At 40.8% G+C, this 17,752-nt stretch overlaps 1 protein-coding gene across 2 annotated transcripts in view; it reads left to right on the forward strand.

Annotated features, from left to right (window-relative positions):
• The window catches only part of Abcc4 (ATP binding cassette subfamily C member 4), a 249,589-nt gene that overhangs the window by 123,855 nt on the left and 107,982 nt on the right, over nucleotides 1-17,752 (forward strand). For both annotated transcript variants that reach the window (XM_004626249.2, XM_023709652.1), the window contains 4 exons: nucleotides 921-1,061; nucleotides 1,412-1,449; nucleotides 1,822-1,916; nucleotides 3,910-4,056. In XM_004626249.2, the coding sequence (XP_004626306.1) occupies nucleotides 921-1,061; nucleotides 1,412-1,449; nucleotides 1,822-1,916; nucleotides 3,910-4,056 (421 nt within the window). The remainder of the gene's footprint in view (nucleotides 1-920; nucleotides 1,062-1,411; nucleotides 1,450-1,821; nucleotides 1,917-3,909; nucleotides 4,057-17,752) is intronic.

Genomic DNA, 17,752 nt, shown 5'->3' on the forward strand with positions numbered 1-17,752 from the left:
GAAATTCCTCACCATCCAAATCCTCACTGTCCCAATTGAGGATCCCGGATGATTGTGTTACACATGACTGGTGGTAGCTCTCCCTACTAGCCAAGCTCATTACCCGGATGTACCATTTGAACTCAATTACTAGATTTAGCCAACATTTTAGGCTTCTACTCTGTTTTATTTGTTTGATATTGCTGTTTTGGGGGTGCTGATGATGGAATCCAGAACTCTGTGCACGCTAAGCACCCCGAGCCTTCTAGTCTATGTTTCCAGTCTTTAATAATTTTTTTAATCTTTTATTTGTTTGGTACATGGTCTTGCTATGCAGCTTGGACTTGTAGTGGTCCTCTTATCTCAGTCTCCCCAGTGCTGGGGTTACAGGCATGTGCCACCATGTCTGGTTTTGGTGGCTGGCTCATCGTGCCTGGGGTGGGGCCGGCACAGAATGCAGTACCAGGGATCGAACTCAGGTCCTTGTGCTTGCTAGTCAGGCACTTATGCCGCTGAGCTAGCTCCCCAGGCTATGTCTCCATTCTTGAATGATGCAAATAATCTAGTTCCACATCATGTTGTTATTTTGGAATAAGCCTCAGCCTTCACACTTGCCTTTGGGTATATTAGGCATGTGCTAGAAATCATGGTACTCTGCTTTGAGCAAAGCCACACTGTAGCATACAAATGCTGGGCTCGTAGTTCTCACTGCCCCCTCAAGTGGGATGGCTGAGTCCTGGGTGATGGTATTTACAGAATGGCAAGATAAAACTTGTGCACCCTGTTAGCTGCCTGCATACCCTACTTCCTGGAGCATGGATCCTTGTGGACTCCTACCAGTCACTAGTCATGTATAATTTGCCTATTTTTTCCACAGCTTTGCTAACACGGTGCACTGTCAGCTTCTGAAACTATGTTGGGTTCTATTTTGTCTGTTATAGACAGAGAACATGCAGGCAGCACAATCAGAGGAGAGCCGATCTGAAGGGCAAGTGGGCTTCAAGGCCTACAAGAATTACTTCGCGGCAGGTGCTTCCTGGTTTATCATCATTTTCCTTACTCTGCTAAACATGGCAGCTCAGGTAAATGATACTTGTGTCTTCAGAGTGACATTTATACACTCACATTTATGCTGTGGTCATTTGCATTGAAGTGCTGTCTGGGGGACGACCAATGTGGGTGCTGCTGACTGGGGCTGCATGTATGGGACAAAGAGCTTCTAGAGAAGAAAGATATCTTGTAAAGATCTGAAGCGTGCTATGTTCCTCTCCAACCTGTGGTTGTCCGGGGAGTTGGGCTTAGCACAAACCTGAGGTAGAAGGAGCACCTTAGTTTCCTGGAACCTTCTTTTTGATTACACACTGTTGTGCTGTAGAGTTCTGAGTTGAAGTCGGGCCAATCAGTGCTGGATTATTTTGTTCCCCTTCTCCAGGTTGCCTATGTCCTTCAGGATTGGTGGCTTTCCTACTGGTGAGTTACCCCTCCTCTCACAGGAAGTGCTATGAAATCAGCTTGAAACCCCACTTTTCCACAGAGTTCAGGGGAGAGGTGGAGTTTGTTGAGCCTTCTCTTAATCTTCACTTAGTTGCCTGAAGAAAAATTAAAGTTCTTGCTGGTGGAGTGTGACCCATAATGGTCTCTACCCACGTCTGATCCTCTGCCGCATGTTGAGAACTAAAAATCGCAATTCAAATTGAATTTTTATAAGGCGGGTGTATAGAGGACTGGGAGTCATTTTCTGACATGAAACATTTTCTTCCAAATTAAGGTTCATTTGTTGTGTGTGTTTATTTAAATTCTGTCTGCAGCTTAATATGTTTTTTCCCCCCTCCCGTTCCGTAGGGCAAAGGAACAAAGTATGCTGAATGTCACTATAAACGGGGAAGGAAATGTAACAGAGAAGCTAGATCTTAACTGGTACTTAGGAATTTATGCAGGTAAAGTTTAAGCATTTGGTCTATTGTATGAGGGGCTGAGATGCTTACAATGCGCCCGTGTGAGGAGCTGGGGTTTCTAGGAGTCATTCAGCAATGTCTTACCCGATTAGGAGACTGAGTCGCATTTACTCTGTGAATTAATTAGAATAATTATTTTCAAAACCTACTAGAAGAAAGAGGCTGAATGGAGACTCTTAATTTGCTCTGTATTGGATTTTGAAAGTTAAACTAGGATTGAGCATTCAGCAAATCAGCTACTGGAAATATGTGGCCATTGTCTATTCTAATAGGTTGCTTTAGCTAAATCTTATATCATTATATGACTGGGCAAGGGGATTAGAAACGGATCCCCACCCTGCAGTTTGGATTGTTCCAATTCTGTCTGAATAAAACCCTGGCTTTTATTGAACTTGGATGAAATCCTCTGGCAGCAAGGACCCCAAAATAAAAGCATTATTCCCTCCCAGGTATGCAAAGCTCCCTGCTCCACACTGCTCATCTCTCGGGCTTCACTAATTACTTAAGAGGGAAGCTAAGCGGGGAGAAACCCAGTGTCTGGGAATTAGGCCTCCTCTTTCTTACCTGGCGATCACAATGTTATCGCATCCCCAACTGTGTGATTAATTTAACATTTGGCTTGCCAGACTAATATTAACACTTCATTCTGTTTTCACAAGAGTGCTTGGAATGTATGTAGCATTGCATACTTTTTAAAGGAAATCCTCATCTAAAATTTTAAATATATCCCCAGGAAACACTCAGAGACGCTTTCTTCAGAGGTAGAGTGAGTTAGCTTTGTAAGAACCCACTCACTGAAATTTGGCATTTTGTTGATTTCTTGCTAAGAAATCCAGATCCATTAGCAGTTCACTATCAAAGTTGGTGGATGAACTAAAACCTACAGGAGAAAGGCACAGGGTTCTGTCATGTATTCAACTAGGGCTAAGAAAAATGTCTGTTAGTGGAGCTGCAGAATTTGGGCAGCTTTCAGAAGTTAAATAATAGTGCTGTGTTGTTACAAGAGGAAAGATTTATTCCTGAAGTTATCCCCTTCTAGCAGCACTGTGAATTAAAAGGTATTAGGAAAGCAGGGAAGGAGGGCATATTGCTCAAAGGTAGGGCCCTTGCCTGGCGTGCTTGAGGCCCTGGGATTGATACCTACCCCGCCCCCCACAACCACCACTACATACATGCATGCATGCAGGAGACACAGAGGGAGAGTTTGACTGAATGTGCATAGTGGGTACTCATGTATATTTTAATAAAATATATAATTTATTAAAATACTTTGTGTTTCTGTAAATCAGTGGCAGTTTAGTTGCTTATTGAAATTATCTTATGTGAAATATAACTTGGTTTTTTTTTGCACTCCAACTACTTAAGAGCTTTTCCATGTACAACTTAATGTGATATTTTCAAATTCCTTAAAGCTCCTTGGGCATTTTCTACAAGGAAAAGGTAAATAATTTCTGCTATCCCCTGTTACTGTTCCATGTGAGTACCAAAACATACTGGATACTAGATGGTGGGACGTATTGTAAGTCATAAGATGTAGAGTGTGGAGAAGGGGAGGCTCAACTGCTTATCAATGATTATCCTCTAGGTTTTTAGGCGAACTTGTAAATAAATTAGGAAAGCTTAAGATGCAATTGTAGTTTATACTCCTTCTTCCCCCATGTAGTTTTTAAGAGAAAAATAGACTTTTTTGATTCTTCTTGTCAATGTGTCCTGTCCACACATTACTCTTTTGTGCTAATTTTTATACACTGCCTGACCTGCTTTAGCAGCCTGGAAAATGCAAGGATGCTGTTTTCTTGACTGATGTTCCTTTTTTTTTTTTTTTTTTTTTTTTAATAAGGGTTTTTTTTTTTTCTTCCTCGAATGCCTTCAGGGCACTTTTGGCCAGCTGGAGAGTGGTAAATTTGTCATGCAAGTACTGGAGACTTAGTCTCTCTCATTTTAAGATCTCACTTTTTTTTTTTTTTTTTTTCAGGTTTGACTGTAGCCACCGTCCTTTTTGGCATAGCAAGATGCCTGTTGATGTTCTATGTCCTTGTTAATGCTTCGCAAACTTTGCACAACAAAATGTTCGAGTCAATCCTGAAAGCTCCAGTTTTGTTCTTCGATAGAAATCCAATAGGTAGGTCAGATGCTATGTTTCTCGGAGTCTGGTTAACACAGTGAGATCCTGTGACACTGTAGGCTTTGAAAATGGAGGTGTCACTGAAGGAAATCTCTGTGTGTGGATTGTTTTCTACAAACAGCTTCACTGATATTTCCTCTACGAGAGGAAATGGAAATACCGGCGACTTTCAGCCTGCATTTCGGTGTGTAGGTGTGTGGAACGATAAGTGGGTGTTCGCTTGGCAGAGTGATGTAGGAGGGCATTGGCTGCATGGTGTCTGAAGCGTCTGGCTCCCACGCAGATGTGTTTAGATGCATTCAGTCGGTCGCTCAAACAGAGTGTGCTCACACTACACTAGCCAAGACCCTTTCTGGGAGGGTCTCCTGAGAGGCAGCGCTCTCTGAACATGTGACTGGCTGTGTGTTCTTCTTGCCTTGGGAACCCACCCACTTTTGCTTACGGTCCCTGAGCTTTTTTTTTTTAATTTATTGAGAAGGAAAGAGCAATGAGACAGTATCAAAACAGGTCAGTAGGACAGTTATAATAATCAATACATTGCATATTTTTGTCTTCATAGTGATTATTTGTAGTACAAGATGCAGACATGGTATTTTGTCTAAACACTATTAGTACAAATCTTCTCATTGAACTAAGAGAAAGTAGCTGTATGTCTATCCTAATTTGTATATACAGACATCTATATCTGTCTGTCTATCTATCTTACTACAAAATGGTCCTTCATTTATATCCCCCTTGTTGATTAGTTTTGTCAGAGATGGGTATTCCATTGCCATTCAAATATTGTAGGTAACATGCTGAGCTGTAAAAGGCTCAAGTCCCTGAGCTTTTGAATAGGTTTACCTGAAATGGTAATGAAGAGTTAACAAAAACCTGAGGTTGATGAAATGTAAACACATCCTTAAGGAAAGTTTTAAATTCTGTGTTTTTAAAAACTCTTTCCTCTTTTTTGCTTTTGGTACTTGTTACCATCAGCGGTGAGCATCTGTTAGCTCTGTGGTCCCAAATTGGGCTTCTCGTGCGTATAGAGGCTTTACAGTCCCCAGGTGGAAAGCCGGTAGCCCGTGTCCCCAGGGGAACTCACCTGTTGGTCTTGCTCCGAGTGCTGGAAGCCTTTGCCCCATTCCCCTTCGATGTGTCTTGGCTTCTCAAAGGTGGGCTCCTTGCTTGGCTCCTGAGAAGAGAACCCAAGTCGTCACTACATGTCCTGCCCTGGTCAGTTGGGTGGCCATGTGGTAAGACCCAGAGTGGCTTTGCAAATGCAGGTGGTCATTGAAAGAACTTATGGGGGTGCAGCAGTGGGCACAGGAAGCATGGGATTAACTGCAGTGTGGCCAGGGACTGGCTGCGAGACCAAGACCAAAGCACCTGGACACCATCAGGCAGCAAATCCCAAGGTAGGGTGTGCTATGGACTCTGGAGCCAGCTGTCTGGGTCGAGGCTTAGCCCTGGTACCTAAAGTAATAGCTGGCTGTGATTATGTTAGCACTTGTGTGTAGTTACTTAACTTCTCTCTGCCTCAGTCTGTTCTTATCCGTGAAAAGGGAATGCCATTCTTGCCTGCTTAAGGAAATAGCAGGTTAATGTACACCCAGGTCCTTGCCCAGCTAATGTTGGCAAAAGTAGCTGAAGTCTCTGAACTCCACAGTGCTTACCTGTGGGGTGGAAATGACTCCACCCTTCCTCTTTCATATGGTTGTTGTGAAGATTAAATAGAACTGAAAGCATCATGAATAGATTTACCCAAGGAATGTTTAGCCGGGGCACCGTGTGAAGTTTATGAACTGCAGAGACAACATAACATGACCTGACTGCAGCTGTAGTTAAAGAGTGCCTGGGTGATAGCTATACCATCAGGGCTGTAGAACTGCTCCACTATGCCAGTGAGTTGGAAGACTACAGACAGAAAGAGTGGAGCGTAGGTGGTCTGCACGCTGTGGTCAGGAGCTTCAGAATGCAACAGACAATGGTTAACAGGCCCTTCCTGGTCAAGACCCAAGTCTTTTCTTTAGGATGCTTTGTATCGTCAGTGAATTAGGTGCCTGTATGAATATTCTAGGGCAGGTCTTGTTTGCCCAGTATGCTTGGAAGTCATAAATTAGTTAACTTTTGTGGTAGATTTAAAAGAAATGAAAATTGTTTTTTATATTTCTTTTTACTTGGATGAAATGCTTGTACTTTTGTCGATGACGGACACACCAAAGCTAAATTGTACCCAATAGTTTATATTATTAGTTTGCATACTGTTCTGCTTCTAGAATATTTGTTTAAAAACCTCACCTGTGGGGTAGCAAGGTGGCATGCTCTGTCTTTCAGTACTCTTCAGTGTGCATGTTAAGTGTGTAGGAGTCACCCCCTTCCTACCTGATTTCCTGCTGAGTTACTGTGCATGTTCTCTTCTCGGCATAGGGAGACAAGAAACACAGCTGCTTTCTTCTTAGTACTAAGTTCAGAGCAAGCTCTCAAGGGAGCCAGGGGTGAGAGTTTCCTATGAGCAGCCCCTTGACATCCTCCCAGGGAACAGGAAGAACCCTTGCCCGATGTAGTGTCCAGGAAGCCAGGTGCAGGCTGAGGAGTGGCGGCAAAGCCAAGTGCCAGCTGGAGCTCCACTCGGTTTGCCCCCGCAGGACCCCCAGCTTGGGCTCTAGGCCCAGCTAGACAGAGTGTCCTTCCCCGCCCTGCTGCAGGTCCCACTTGGGCTGGGTTGTTCTCAGCCACCCTGCCCCGGAAGGTAGGAGTATCTTTTCCACCATCCATAAGTGCAGCCCATGATGCTGGCCGCCTCCTGCCCCTTCCTCGACCCTCAGCCCTGTTGCTAATCAATGACAGATCCCATGTATTTTGTTTGTTTGGCTGGCTTTTTGAGACAGGGTCTTGCTATGTTGTGCAGGCTTGCCTTAAAGTCACAGCGTAGGCCAGGCTGGCCTGGAACTCTCTGTGATCCTCCTGCCTCAGCCTCCTGAGTCTTGAGATTACAGGTGTGTGCCACCACATCCAGGCCTGGTGTACTTTGGTAATGGTTTATGTGTGTCTTACAGACACATTTTCAGCAGTGTCCACACTTTCTCCACGATTCGTTCATGTCCTCATTTGAATACTGCATTTCACACATTATCTGATGCTGTTAGCTCCATCTGCCTCTTTCTTGGCAAAATCTGTCTTTACTCTTAGCCTGTTGCAGTTTAGTCAGACCTAAATTAACGGGTCACACAAATCCCTGGTCAACAGTAAGTCATTCAGAATTTAAGAGCTGCTTGCTTTTTTCAATGGAAATCAGGTTCGCCTTGCATGGGCCAGATCCCTTGCTACTTTTTAATTCGGCACAAGGAGGCAGCAGGCTCTGCGGAATGCGGGGACAGTCAGCACACGCCTGGGAAAACCCGGGTTTGATTTGAAACCTTTCGGGGTAATCCTGTTTTTATGGCGTGGGTGTTTGTACCTTGATATGTACTGACAGGGACTTTTAAACGCATTTTCTGTTATTTTTTGAAACACTAGACTGTATTAAGGAAATAGTAAGATGTTGCCCAGGAAAGCCTCGCATTTCAGCAGAGGGCATTTGGATCCCACTTCGTCCTGTAGAAACTGGAATAGGCAGACAGAACTTCTTGGCTGGCTGCATTTGAATTCCTAAAAGATAGATTCTGGCTGCTCATACGACCTCATTGTATTTCCATCGAAATGTGAGTTTAGGGAGAAAGAGAGCCACGGTTTGTTAGGTTTTCCTCTATACCGTGAGGGCCAGTGGAGCCCTTGTATTGCTTCCCATTTCTCATCCCCCTCAGCCTTCATTTGGTGACCAGACCAGTGGCTGGTTGTCCTGTCTTCTGATGCCTAAGTATGGTGACATAAAATGCAGCCAGCTGTGCTGGTCTTAGTGGGTTCCAGATAAATCTTCCTTTGCTTTCAGCATTTTCAAATTTGGTTTTAAGAAACTGAGGCACTGGTGTCGGTAGAGGTGTTTGTTTAATCTCTCGAGAGGTACACAGCTGAGCTTGGGTTGTAGCCTGTTTTGTTCATTCACACAGTTTATCAGCAGTGTGTGTGCATGTTCGCTTATGCATTCCACGGGGTAAAAAAGCAGACTTCTATATCATTATCTTTTCTTTATGGTTTGATTTAGGTGAGAACTAAGACCCTAGAAAATGGGGGGGGGGACACCCTCACTTCTGTTGTATTTTAATTTTTTTTTCCTGGAAGGTACTTGTTGTCCCTAAGGTGTGGAGTACAAGCAGAAGTAGCCCTAGATTTTTGAGGCAGACATTCTCATAGCCTCCTTAGTGAAAAATCTGGAGTGGCTCTAATGCCACGTTCCAGCTCCACTGGAGTAAATTAGCCTCTGTAGGTGACCTCCCGAATGTAAAATATCCTCAGTCAGAATGTGCATCTTCCAGGGGGCTGGGAGGAGGAGGGGGAACCATTGTTCCCTTTCTGTAACTCAGAAAGGACTCCTGAATTCCCTGCAAACAACTTGCAAAAAAAAAAAAAAAAAAAAAAAAAGTGAATTAAAAGTAACATGGTAAGTGTTTGGTGTTATCAGAAAAACACTCTTGCTCTACCGCTTAGAAAATCAGTTGTCGACATACAGCAGCCTTGCCGGAAAAGAAAAGTCATCAATAGAGAAGAACTCTAACTGCAGGGATGCCTCTCTGTTTATTCAGTTCAAATGACCACTGGAGTTTGTGCTAAATGCATATTTTAACAAGTGTAATATTTCAGCGCTGTCAAAATTACCTCGACAATAATAGGCCTGTTAAATTATAGCTCTATAAGTTCGCAGGTAAAATGGCCCTGCTTAGCACACGTTAATCTATGCCTGTTCACACAAGTGCTTGCGCTGAGCAGGTAGCATGTTTGAACAAGAAATACTGGTCTTAAAACCTCTGATTTATGGTAGGTGTTGTTTTGACGCAGCGTCATTCAGACGATTTACAAGGCAAGGCTTCACGTTAAAATATCTCACCAGTGTCATCATTCGTCACTGACATAAATATTCAGCAGTGTTGCTGGAAGATGGGTAATGTGCCCATTCAAGCCAGATCACTCGCCGTGTGTCCTTTCAAGTGCGACCTGCTGTGAATATGGCTAAGAGAAGCTCTGGCTTTTCTTCCTTGAGAGTAGATGAGCCGTAAGAAATTGAGGATAAGAATCCCTGTCCTGGCGGCTTTCGCGCGCTCACTTGCTTAGGTCGTCTTTAATTCTGGTGCAAGTCCTGCAGGCTTTTTCTTCCCCTTTCCTTGCTTGTGCACATTGTGAAGAGCATATTTATATGTACATTAGTTAGCTTAAGAGGCTTTTTCTACTCAAAGGGTGAAGTTAGTCATCATCTGAGAGGCTTTGTTGCCAAACAAAAACACACATTCCCTCTTTCATTTTTCCTTGTTAATAATAACAAATGCAAGTGACTGTAAAGGAAATAGCACAAAAGATTGCATCAATCATAATGATTCTCAATAGCCACATAAATATTATTTTTTCAGTGTTGAATGAAGCAGCTAATGGTTTGAAGTAGGTGTGGTAATTAAGTCCTGTTGAGTTGTCACATATTAAAAATAATGTTTTTTCATGTAACAATGGTTCTGTGTACTTAAGCTCTTACCAGGGGTGATATTAAGTGATATTTGATGGGAGTTGCTCATTTACTACTAATAATGTGATAAAAGCTTTTGTGATGAGTTTAAATAGTTACAGAGTTACATATATTTGATTGTTATTGTCAGTAATCTCTATAAATGCAATTATTATAGTACTTGTTTACAGTTGGTAAATACTACATGGCTTTAGTATACATTTTAAATCTATTAGATTGTTCTTATTATTCTCTATTCTTGTTTTTGTCTCCATAATAAATCACACATGGAAACATGGGGGACTTAGGAACAGAAAGCTCTGTATTCACAGTGTTCTAATGAAACGTTGAAAAGATAGGATTTGCGATGTTTTCTTGTTTTGTTATGTTCTAGTCATGTGTCTGTTAAATGATATGCATGCTTCTATCTTATCTCCACCCCTTTATGATAGACATTTTGTGCCATGAAGAAGCTAGAAAAAAAACCCTAAATATTTATAACATTCACTCTGATGTTTTATTTCACATGAAGTTTAGTTTTTCTAGTCAAAAGTTTTATAGTACTTAACAAAATTGGGGTTACGTGCTGATGTAAGTAATTATGTGTTTGCTGCCTGAATCTTTTTTTAACATTTATACTTACTATTCTGTCAGAATTAAGTTTTCTGCTTTGATGTCCGAGGCTATGATGTTATTGTTCAAGCTCTGAAGTTTTCATTAACGTGACATCTGTGCTGTCTTAGCCCTCCGCTCAGTAGAGCGAGGCAGTCTCTGGTGTCCTAGTATCTGGGCTTCATATTTTTGGTATTTGGGATTACGTGGATGTGTGATTGATAGTAATTCAGTGTTGTCATTTTGAAAGGTTTCCTCCCTACCAGTTAGTCCACCATTGTAGTTCTTTGTGTCTGACAGGAATGGATCAAAGGGTCTTCAGGACATAATTCTTTGGTTTTGTGCAAGCATTTAAAGAGCAAAGGAGGGCTGGGGAGATAGCTCAGCTATCTAAGAGCTTGCCTGGCAAGTGCAAGATCCCAGGATTGATCACCAGTACTATGTTCTGTGCCAGGCCCACCCCCAGCACACTGAGCTGGCCATCGAAACTGGGCGTGGTGGCATATGCCTGTAATCCCAGTGCTGAGGAAGCTGAGACAGGTGGTTCACTATGAGTCTGAGCTGCGTAGTGAGACCCTGTACCAAATAATTAGAAGATTAAAAAAAAAATTAAAGAGCAAATGAAATCATATTTTTGGTCCAAATTCAACATGAATAAATATTGGGAAGTGTATTACTGAGAGCTTAATAGGAGTATCAGATGCCAAGTGAAAGTCAGCGTAGATTGGCTAGATTGAATTCCATTCTACTTTTCTGTAAAGTTAAATACTTCAGATCAAAGACTTGATTTCAAAGCTCTCATATCACACCATGGAGAGAATTTTGATTCTCATTTATAATCAGGGTTTCTGTGTTCAATTCTTTCATGTTTCTGCCTTTATTGTGAAAATTATTTCTTTTGCTGTCAAGAAGCAAAAACAAAACTTGTAATATTTGTAGCAGTTGAGTCTGTGACATTTTATTTCATAGAAAGTTAAAATTTTTGACCAAAATTTTGATAGTATGTATCAAAATTCTAGTTACCATCTAACAGGTAATTGTGTGATCAGCTGCATCTTTGATGGGCTCATACTTCTGGTACTTAGGAGCTTATCAGCCAATTTATTACTGGACCTGAGAACCAGGCTTGGTCACCTTGCAGCTGTGGAGTAAATACTTGCTGGGCACTTAGAACAAGGGAAGGTTTCAGGAATATATTTGCATCTTTCCAAGTGACACCCATAAAGGAACAATGGAACTTTACAGAACTGAAATAAAATTAGGGCCCCTTTGTCTTACAGTTGGTGTTTATATTAATTTGGGTTCTTCCCTATAATTATTTTTCAGAAGTACAACTTGAAATGGATTATTTATGGCAGGCTTTATTTCCTGCCATATGTGATGGTTTCAAGAAAAAAATATACATTGGTTCTTTGGAAGCCATGATTCATGGAATTAGACTATACTCGGTTCCAGGTTACTCTCTTGTTTACCAATCAAGGAAATGAAACTGTCAAATACCTAATATGTTTGCTGGGGTTTCTATTCATATAGAAGAGTATTTCAGCTCTTCCGTGAGTTACACATTTGGTACTTCATAGTTTTGCCTAATGAACCAGAGGCTCCTAAGAAGTAGGGAGAAGGAATTAGTCCTTTTAAGACAGCAGTAAACATTTTAAAACTATAACTAACTGGGACCTGAGACATAGGTTGAGATGCTGAATTGCTCAGTTACATAGGACAGCTTTTGTGATTGCTGAGCCAGCCCTCACCTCCCTGTCTTGTCCTTAGGTCCCCAACAGGTAGCAAGAGTGGCTTCTCTCCTCCTCAGTCATCTACTGGTCATCCTAGTTGTCTCCTGTGATCCCAAGAAATTAGGGCACAAAGTTCCTGCCTTCTAAATACAGAAAGTGGGTTGTTTTCCAAAAACTGCGTCACCTATATTTCTGTGATTTCATATACAGTTAAAAACTGAAGGCAGCTGCAGCACAGTGATCTAGATACATATACATACGTACACACAATGCACACACTTAGAGACGTAGCCCGATTGTGCACACCTTTCTCGTCATCAGTTACATAAGTGATTGGCAGTGGTTTTATACAAATTCCAAAGTAATTCTGCTAGTACTTTAAGGTGAATTGTTTTTGAACTGAAATCACACCAGTGGGAGCACGAGAAGAATTTAGGAAACCAGACGAAGTGATTCTTTATTTAAGATTACAATCTCTAATGTACAACAGACTCAACACAGTTTCTAACCAGACTCTTGAGTGCCTTTAAATGATTTCCTGGCCCTGTGAGGCATGTCTGGGTACGATAGCTTGTCCTGGAGAACTGGTAGGGAATTTGAGTGTTGCCATTTACAAGGACCTACACGCACCTTGGGCTTTCAACAGTCTCCACACGAGAGAACTGGAGCAGTGATGTGTCCTGTATAAGGAATGTTATCATGAAATCAACCGCGATCCATTAGAATGTTCTCATTCTTGGTAGCCAGTGTTAATCCTTAAGAAATTTCCTCTTGAAGTAGCAGCCCTTTAATATCTGAAGAAAGACTTGACAAGCTTCAAAGTACATTTTGAGTAAAAGTTTATTAAGATATGGTGATTGTAAGGAAAGCTATCATCAAATCAAGTTTTCTGTTCTAGAAATACTTTCATTTCTCTTTTAGCATTTGCATTTTAATAGATCGTATCATATGGGCAAATGTTTCAACCTCTTGAACACCTGGGAAGTCTATTTTAGACTTGTTCTAGTGTTTAGAAATCTTTAGCGAGACATTATTCTAAACACAATCACGCTCATCATGATAGGAAAATCCTGCCTGCAGGTTTGCTCTTGGGAAAGGACTCCGCGGTGCAGCTTGTTGTGAAAACAGCCTTGGAAACCAGTGTCTGCCCTGTGGATTTGCAGCCTGGGTTCCTGGTTTCAGGATATTTAAGTCAATAATTAGTAATTTCTCTCTGAACTTGAGATGGAAGTTTCTAGAAGAGTTCTTTTTATTCAGAGACTTACCTCCTTTCACATTCGGTTTGATTAAAGCATATAATTGGTTTGGAGAGTTTTGAAGGTGGGAAGAGATCGACAGTGCACCCAGTTCTTTTTGTTTTACATGAAGATATTTGTGAAGATACCACAGTGTAAGTTGACTTATCTTTCATTGTGTTTCCTCACATGTGTGATTCCATGTACCTGGATCACCAAGGGTGCTTTAAAGGTAGAATCCTGAAGTTTTTGTTTTTTAATTACATTTAAATACTTAAAATAGAAAGGAAATGGTTGCTCTCTTGTAAGTAGCTGTTGTTTAAACTAATTTTTGTTTCAAAATTTTTTCTGCTATAGGTGTCAGAATGCGCTGGGTGCATAAAATTTATTTCCTTTGAGGAAATTGTAAATTTATTCCCTATTTGGAGAATAAAGTGGTAGTGATACCTTAAAATTATACTGATATACTGATACTGATATAAATCTTCTCTATATTTTTCCTATTAGCATAAAAATTACAAAGTCCAGTCTGGCTCAGTGAATTATATTGTAGTCAGATGTATTTCTTACTGGTGCCGACTTTTGAAAGTTAGTCTTGAAATAGTCTTGCGAGTGAAAGGGAAATGAACACATATTTCAGAATGACAAGAATTGTGTTGCTAGAAAACTGTTCTTCCTTGACTTCAAGATTGAATAATTGTTGACAGAAAGAGCCGGCACAATAAAAGGAGCCCCTGTCTAATCCAGACGTCGCTCTGGTTCTCACACAGTCAGATACGCTGCTATTAAGGAATTGTCAAGCCAGAGACGAGGTGACTAGATCTAAGTCGCTCATTACAGAATTTTAGAAGCTCCGCGGAGGAAGCAGAGTTCCTCTTCGTCCTCCCTTTCGTTCCCCTTTGCCACATGTTCTAAGCTCACCTGCCCAGAAAGACACCTGATGCTGCAGTTTGAAGATCAGTGGATTGCTTTCAGGTTTGTCTTCCTCTAGGTGCTGTTCTGTCAGAGTAGTCAAGCCTCCGGAGGACCTCAGACTTTGCAGCGTTACACTGCGAAATAGGTCCTCGTAGTTTTTGGATAAACAAGGGGCATTTCCTTCTAATTGATCATCTTCTCTCCCCTTTTCATTTTGGGTTTGATTTGATGTTAGACAAGAAGGTCGATCTCTTGGTGAGAGGAGTGGCCTCAGGAGGCCTTGGTGTGTGTTATATGGGTGTGAGCTGGTGTGGCTTCTGGCTAGATCTTCACACCACAGTATGTTTTAAATTATTGCCTTCAATTAAAGACCTGGGAGATGGAGACTCTGTGTCAGAAAACAGACAAGAAAAGAAATGTGGGATTTCAAGTTTGAAAATGAACCAGCAAATAAAGTGGCCTTTGACTTCATACAGTGGCAGATCGAATGCTCTGCCTTTACTTCCTTTTTTTTTTTTTAACATTTATTTATTTATTTATTTGTGTGTGCGTGTGTGTGTGTGTGTGTGTGGCCAGCTCAGCCCACCAGGGGGCGGGGCTGGCTGGCATGTGGTGCTGGGGGATCGAACTGCGGTCCCTGTGCTTTGCCAAGCTTATTCCAAGTAGGTGCTTTAGACCACTGAGCCATCTCACCAGCCCTGCCTTTACTTCCTAATTGTGGTTTTGAGCCACCATGTGGTTTGGGGTACACGATCCCCTGTGGTAAAGGCCACAGCTTTGGAACCAGCCTGCTTGCCTGGACCTCAGCCTCATCCCGCTAGCCTGCGCGGCCCCCAACCAGCTGTTGTCATCAGGTCTATTTCAGGTGACAACAGTGCCAGCTTTTGGCTTTTCTAATTTTATTGTATTTTTTTATTTTAAAGAGGGAAAAAAGAACAAGAACCAAGTAACATAAAACAATAAAAATGATAGAGAATTTTAAAACAAGAATAGGAAATTAACAGGGTTGTTATATTACATACTGTTATCATCAGCTTTGTTGCCCAGGCTACCAGATACAGTCATGCAAAATGGATCAATTAAAATATTAGCTCTTGCTTTCCATAATCCATAATTTTTTCCCTGTCCTTTTCGCTTTTTTATTTTTTATTTTATTTTTTTTTCATTTGATTTTTTTATTTAATTTTTATTTATTTGTGTGTGTGTGTGGGGGGGGCAGCTCAGCCCACCAGGAGGCGGCACTGGCTGGCATGTGGTGCTGGGGGATTGAACCGCGGTCCTTGTGCTTTGCCAAGCTTGTTCCAAGTAGGTGCTTTAGACCACTGAGCCATCTCACCAGCCCCTTCGCTTTTTTAAAGAGAGTATAAAAACAATAGATAAGACATTAGAAATGATACACCTTAAGAAGACAAGAGGAAAGGTATTCAGCAGTGCTTGTTATGTCGCACATTACTATCTTCAATGTATTTTCTCAGATTACAGATATTAGCATGTAAATCTGGTTAAAGTAAATATTTTAAGCATTAACAGGTACATGCAAAAAACGGATAAAAATTAGCAGTACAATCATCTTAGCTATCCTGGGTATATACTTACATGATTTTCTTCCCCTTCCTTTTTTTTCCCCTATCTTCTCTCCTTTCCCTCATTTAATTGTTTATTCCTTTTGTCCAGTTTCTTCCCCTTTTACTAAATCTACTGTACCTTTCAAATTTTATTCTTTCAGGTTCTTAAACGAAGGAGACATAGGATGTTTACACATGTGGGTCTGATTTATTTCACTTATGAATACAGCTTCTAGTTGCATCCATTTACCTATAAAAGACTCAAAGTTTATTTTTCTTTATAGCTGAGTAATGCTCCATTGTATAAAAATACCACATCTTTTTTTTTAATCCATTCCTTAATTGATGGACATTTCCAAGATTTAGCTATGACAAATAGCACTGCTATAAACATTGGATGTACATATATTGCTGTGGTACGATGTTTCCGGTTCTTCTGCGAAGATACCCAGAAGGGGAATAGCTGGATTGAATGGGACTTCTAATCCTAGTTTTCTGAGGAGTCTCCACACTGATTTCCATAGAAGTTGTACCAGCCTCCCCTCCCACTAACCGTGGAGAAGCGTTCCTTTTTCCTCATAACCTCTCCTCCATTTGTTATTAGTTGATTTCTTTATAATAGCCATTCTTTCTGGAATGAGATGGTGTCTCAGTGATGTTCTAATTTATATTTTTCAAACGACAAGTGCTGTGACGCTTTTTTTCATGTATTTATTTGCCATTTGTATTTCTTCCTCTGAGAAGTGTGTATTCATCTCAGATGCCCATTTTTGGAGGGTCTTTGAATTTTGGGGCCTGATTTTTTTTTTTAAGTTTTTTATATATCCTTGATAGAAGTCCTTGGAGTAATTGTTGGTTAAGATTTTTTCCCAGTTTGTGGGTTGTCTTTTCACTCTTGGTGATTTCTTTTGACGTGCAAAAACTTCTCAGCAAGATGAGACGCCAGTTGCTGATTCTTTGAAGTATCTCCCGTGCAGATTGGTTTCTGTGCATGAACTCTCTGCCTATCCCTGTGTCTTCAAGATTTCCACCTGCTTTCTCTTCCAGTAGATTTAAAAAGTTTAGATCTTTAATCCATTTTGACTTTAGTTCATGGTGATAGATCTGTATCTAGTTTTAGTTTTTGGAATGGGGAAAGTCCATTTCTCCAGCTCTATTTGTTAAAGAAGCTTTCTTTCTTCCAGTGAACATAGCATGTTTGGCCCTTTTGTCAAAGGTAAGGTGGCTGAGTGTGTTTATAGTTGTGCCTGCACCTTCTAATTTATTTTACGGATTCTCGGGCCTGGTGGGTTTTTTTTTGCCAGTACCATATTGATTTTATCACTGCAGCTTTGTAATATAATTTCAAGTCGGATTGTAATGCCTCCTGCCTTGATTTGTGTGGAATGCTCGTAGTATGTTGATTGGGATTGCATTAAATCTGTATAACGATTTTAGGAGTATGGGCATTTTCACAATGTTGGTTCTTCCTGTGTCTTTCCATTTTCTGAAACCTAGTTAATCTCTTTCTTCAGAGTATTGTAATTTTGATCGTGTAAATCTTTTAACTTCCTTTGTTAGATCAATTCCTAAATATTTCATTTTTGCAGGTACAATTGTGAAGAGTGTTGTTTCTCTTAATTTCTCTTTTAGTGAGTTTGTTGTTTGTGTAGAGGAATGCTATTGATTATTGGGTGTTGACTTTTTATCTTGCTACACTACTGAATTTTTTACTAATTCTAGGAGTCCCTTGGTGGAGTTTTTTGAGTCTTCCATGTAAAGTATCATGTCATCTGTGAATCTTTTTTTTTTTTTAAAGAGAATTTTTAAATAAATAAAACATTGGAAACGATACAGAATTTCAGAAAACAAAATGATAGGAATTCAGCGGTGGTTGTTATATTACGTATTGTTGTATTCAAATTAGTTGCTTAGGTTACCAGATAAAAACATGTAAAATTAGTCAAAATAAAAAATTTTAAGCATTAATTGCTGCCTTCAAAAGACCAATATAAGTTAGTAGTACAATCACCCTAACTATCCTGTATATATACATTTTTCCTCCTTCCCTCCCTCCCTCCTCCC

Source organism: Octodon degus, unplaced genomic scaffold, assembly GCF_000260255.1.
Source record: "Octodon degus isolate 3935 unplaced genomic scaffold, OctDeg1.0 scaffold00013, whole genome shotgun sequence".
In the NCBI taxonomy this organism is placed as follows: Eukaryota; Metazoa; Chordata; class Mammalia; order Rodentia; family Octodontidae; genus Octodon; species Octodon degus.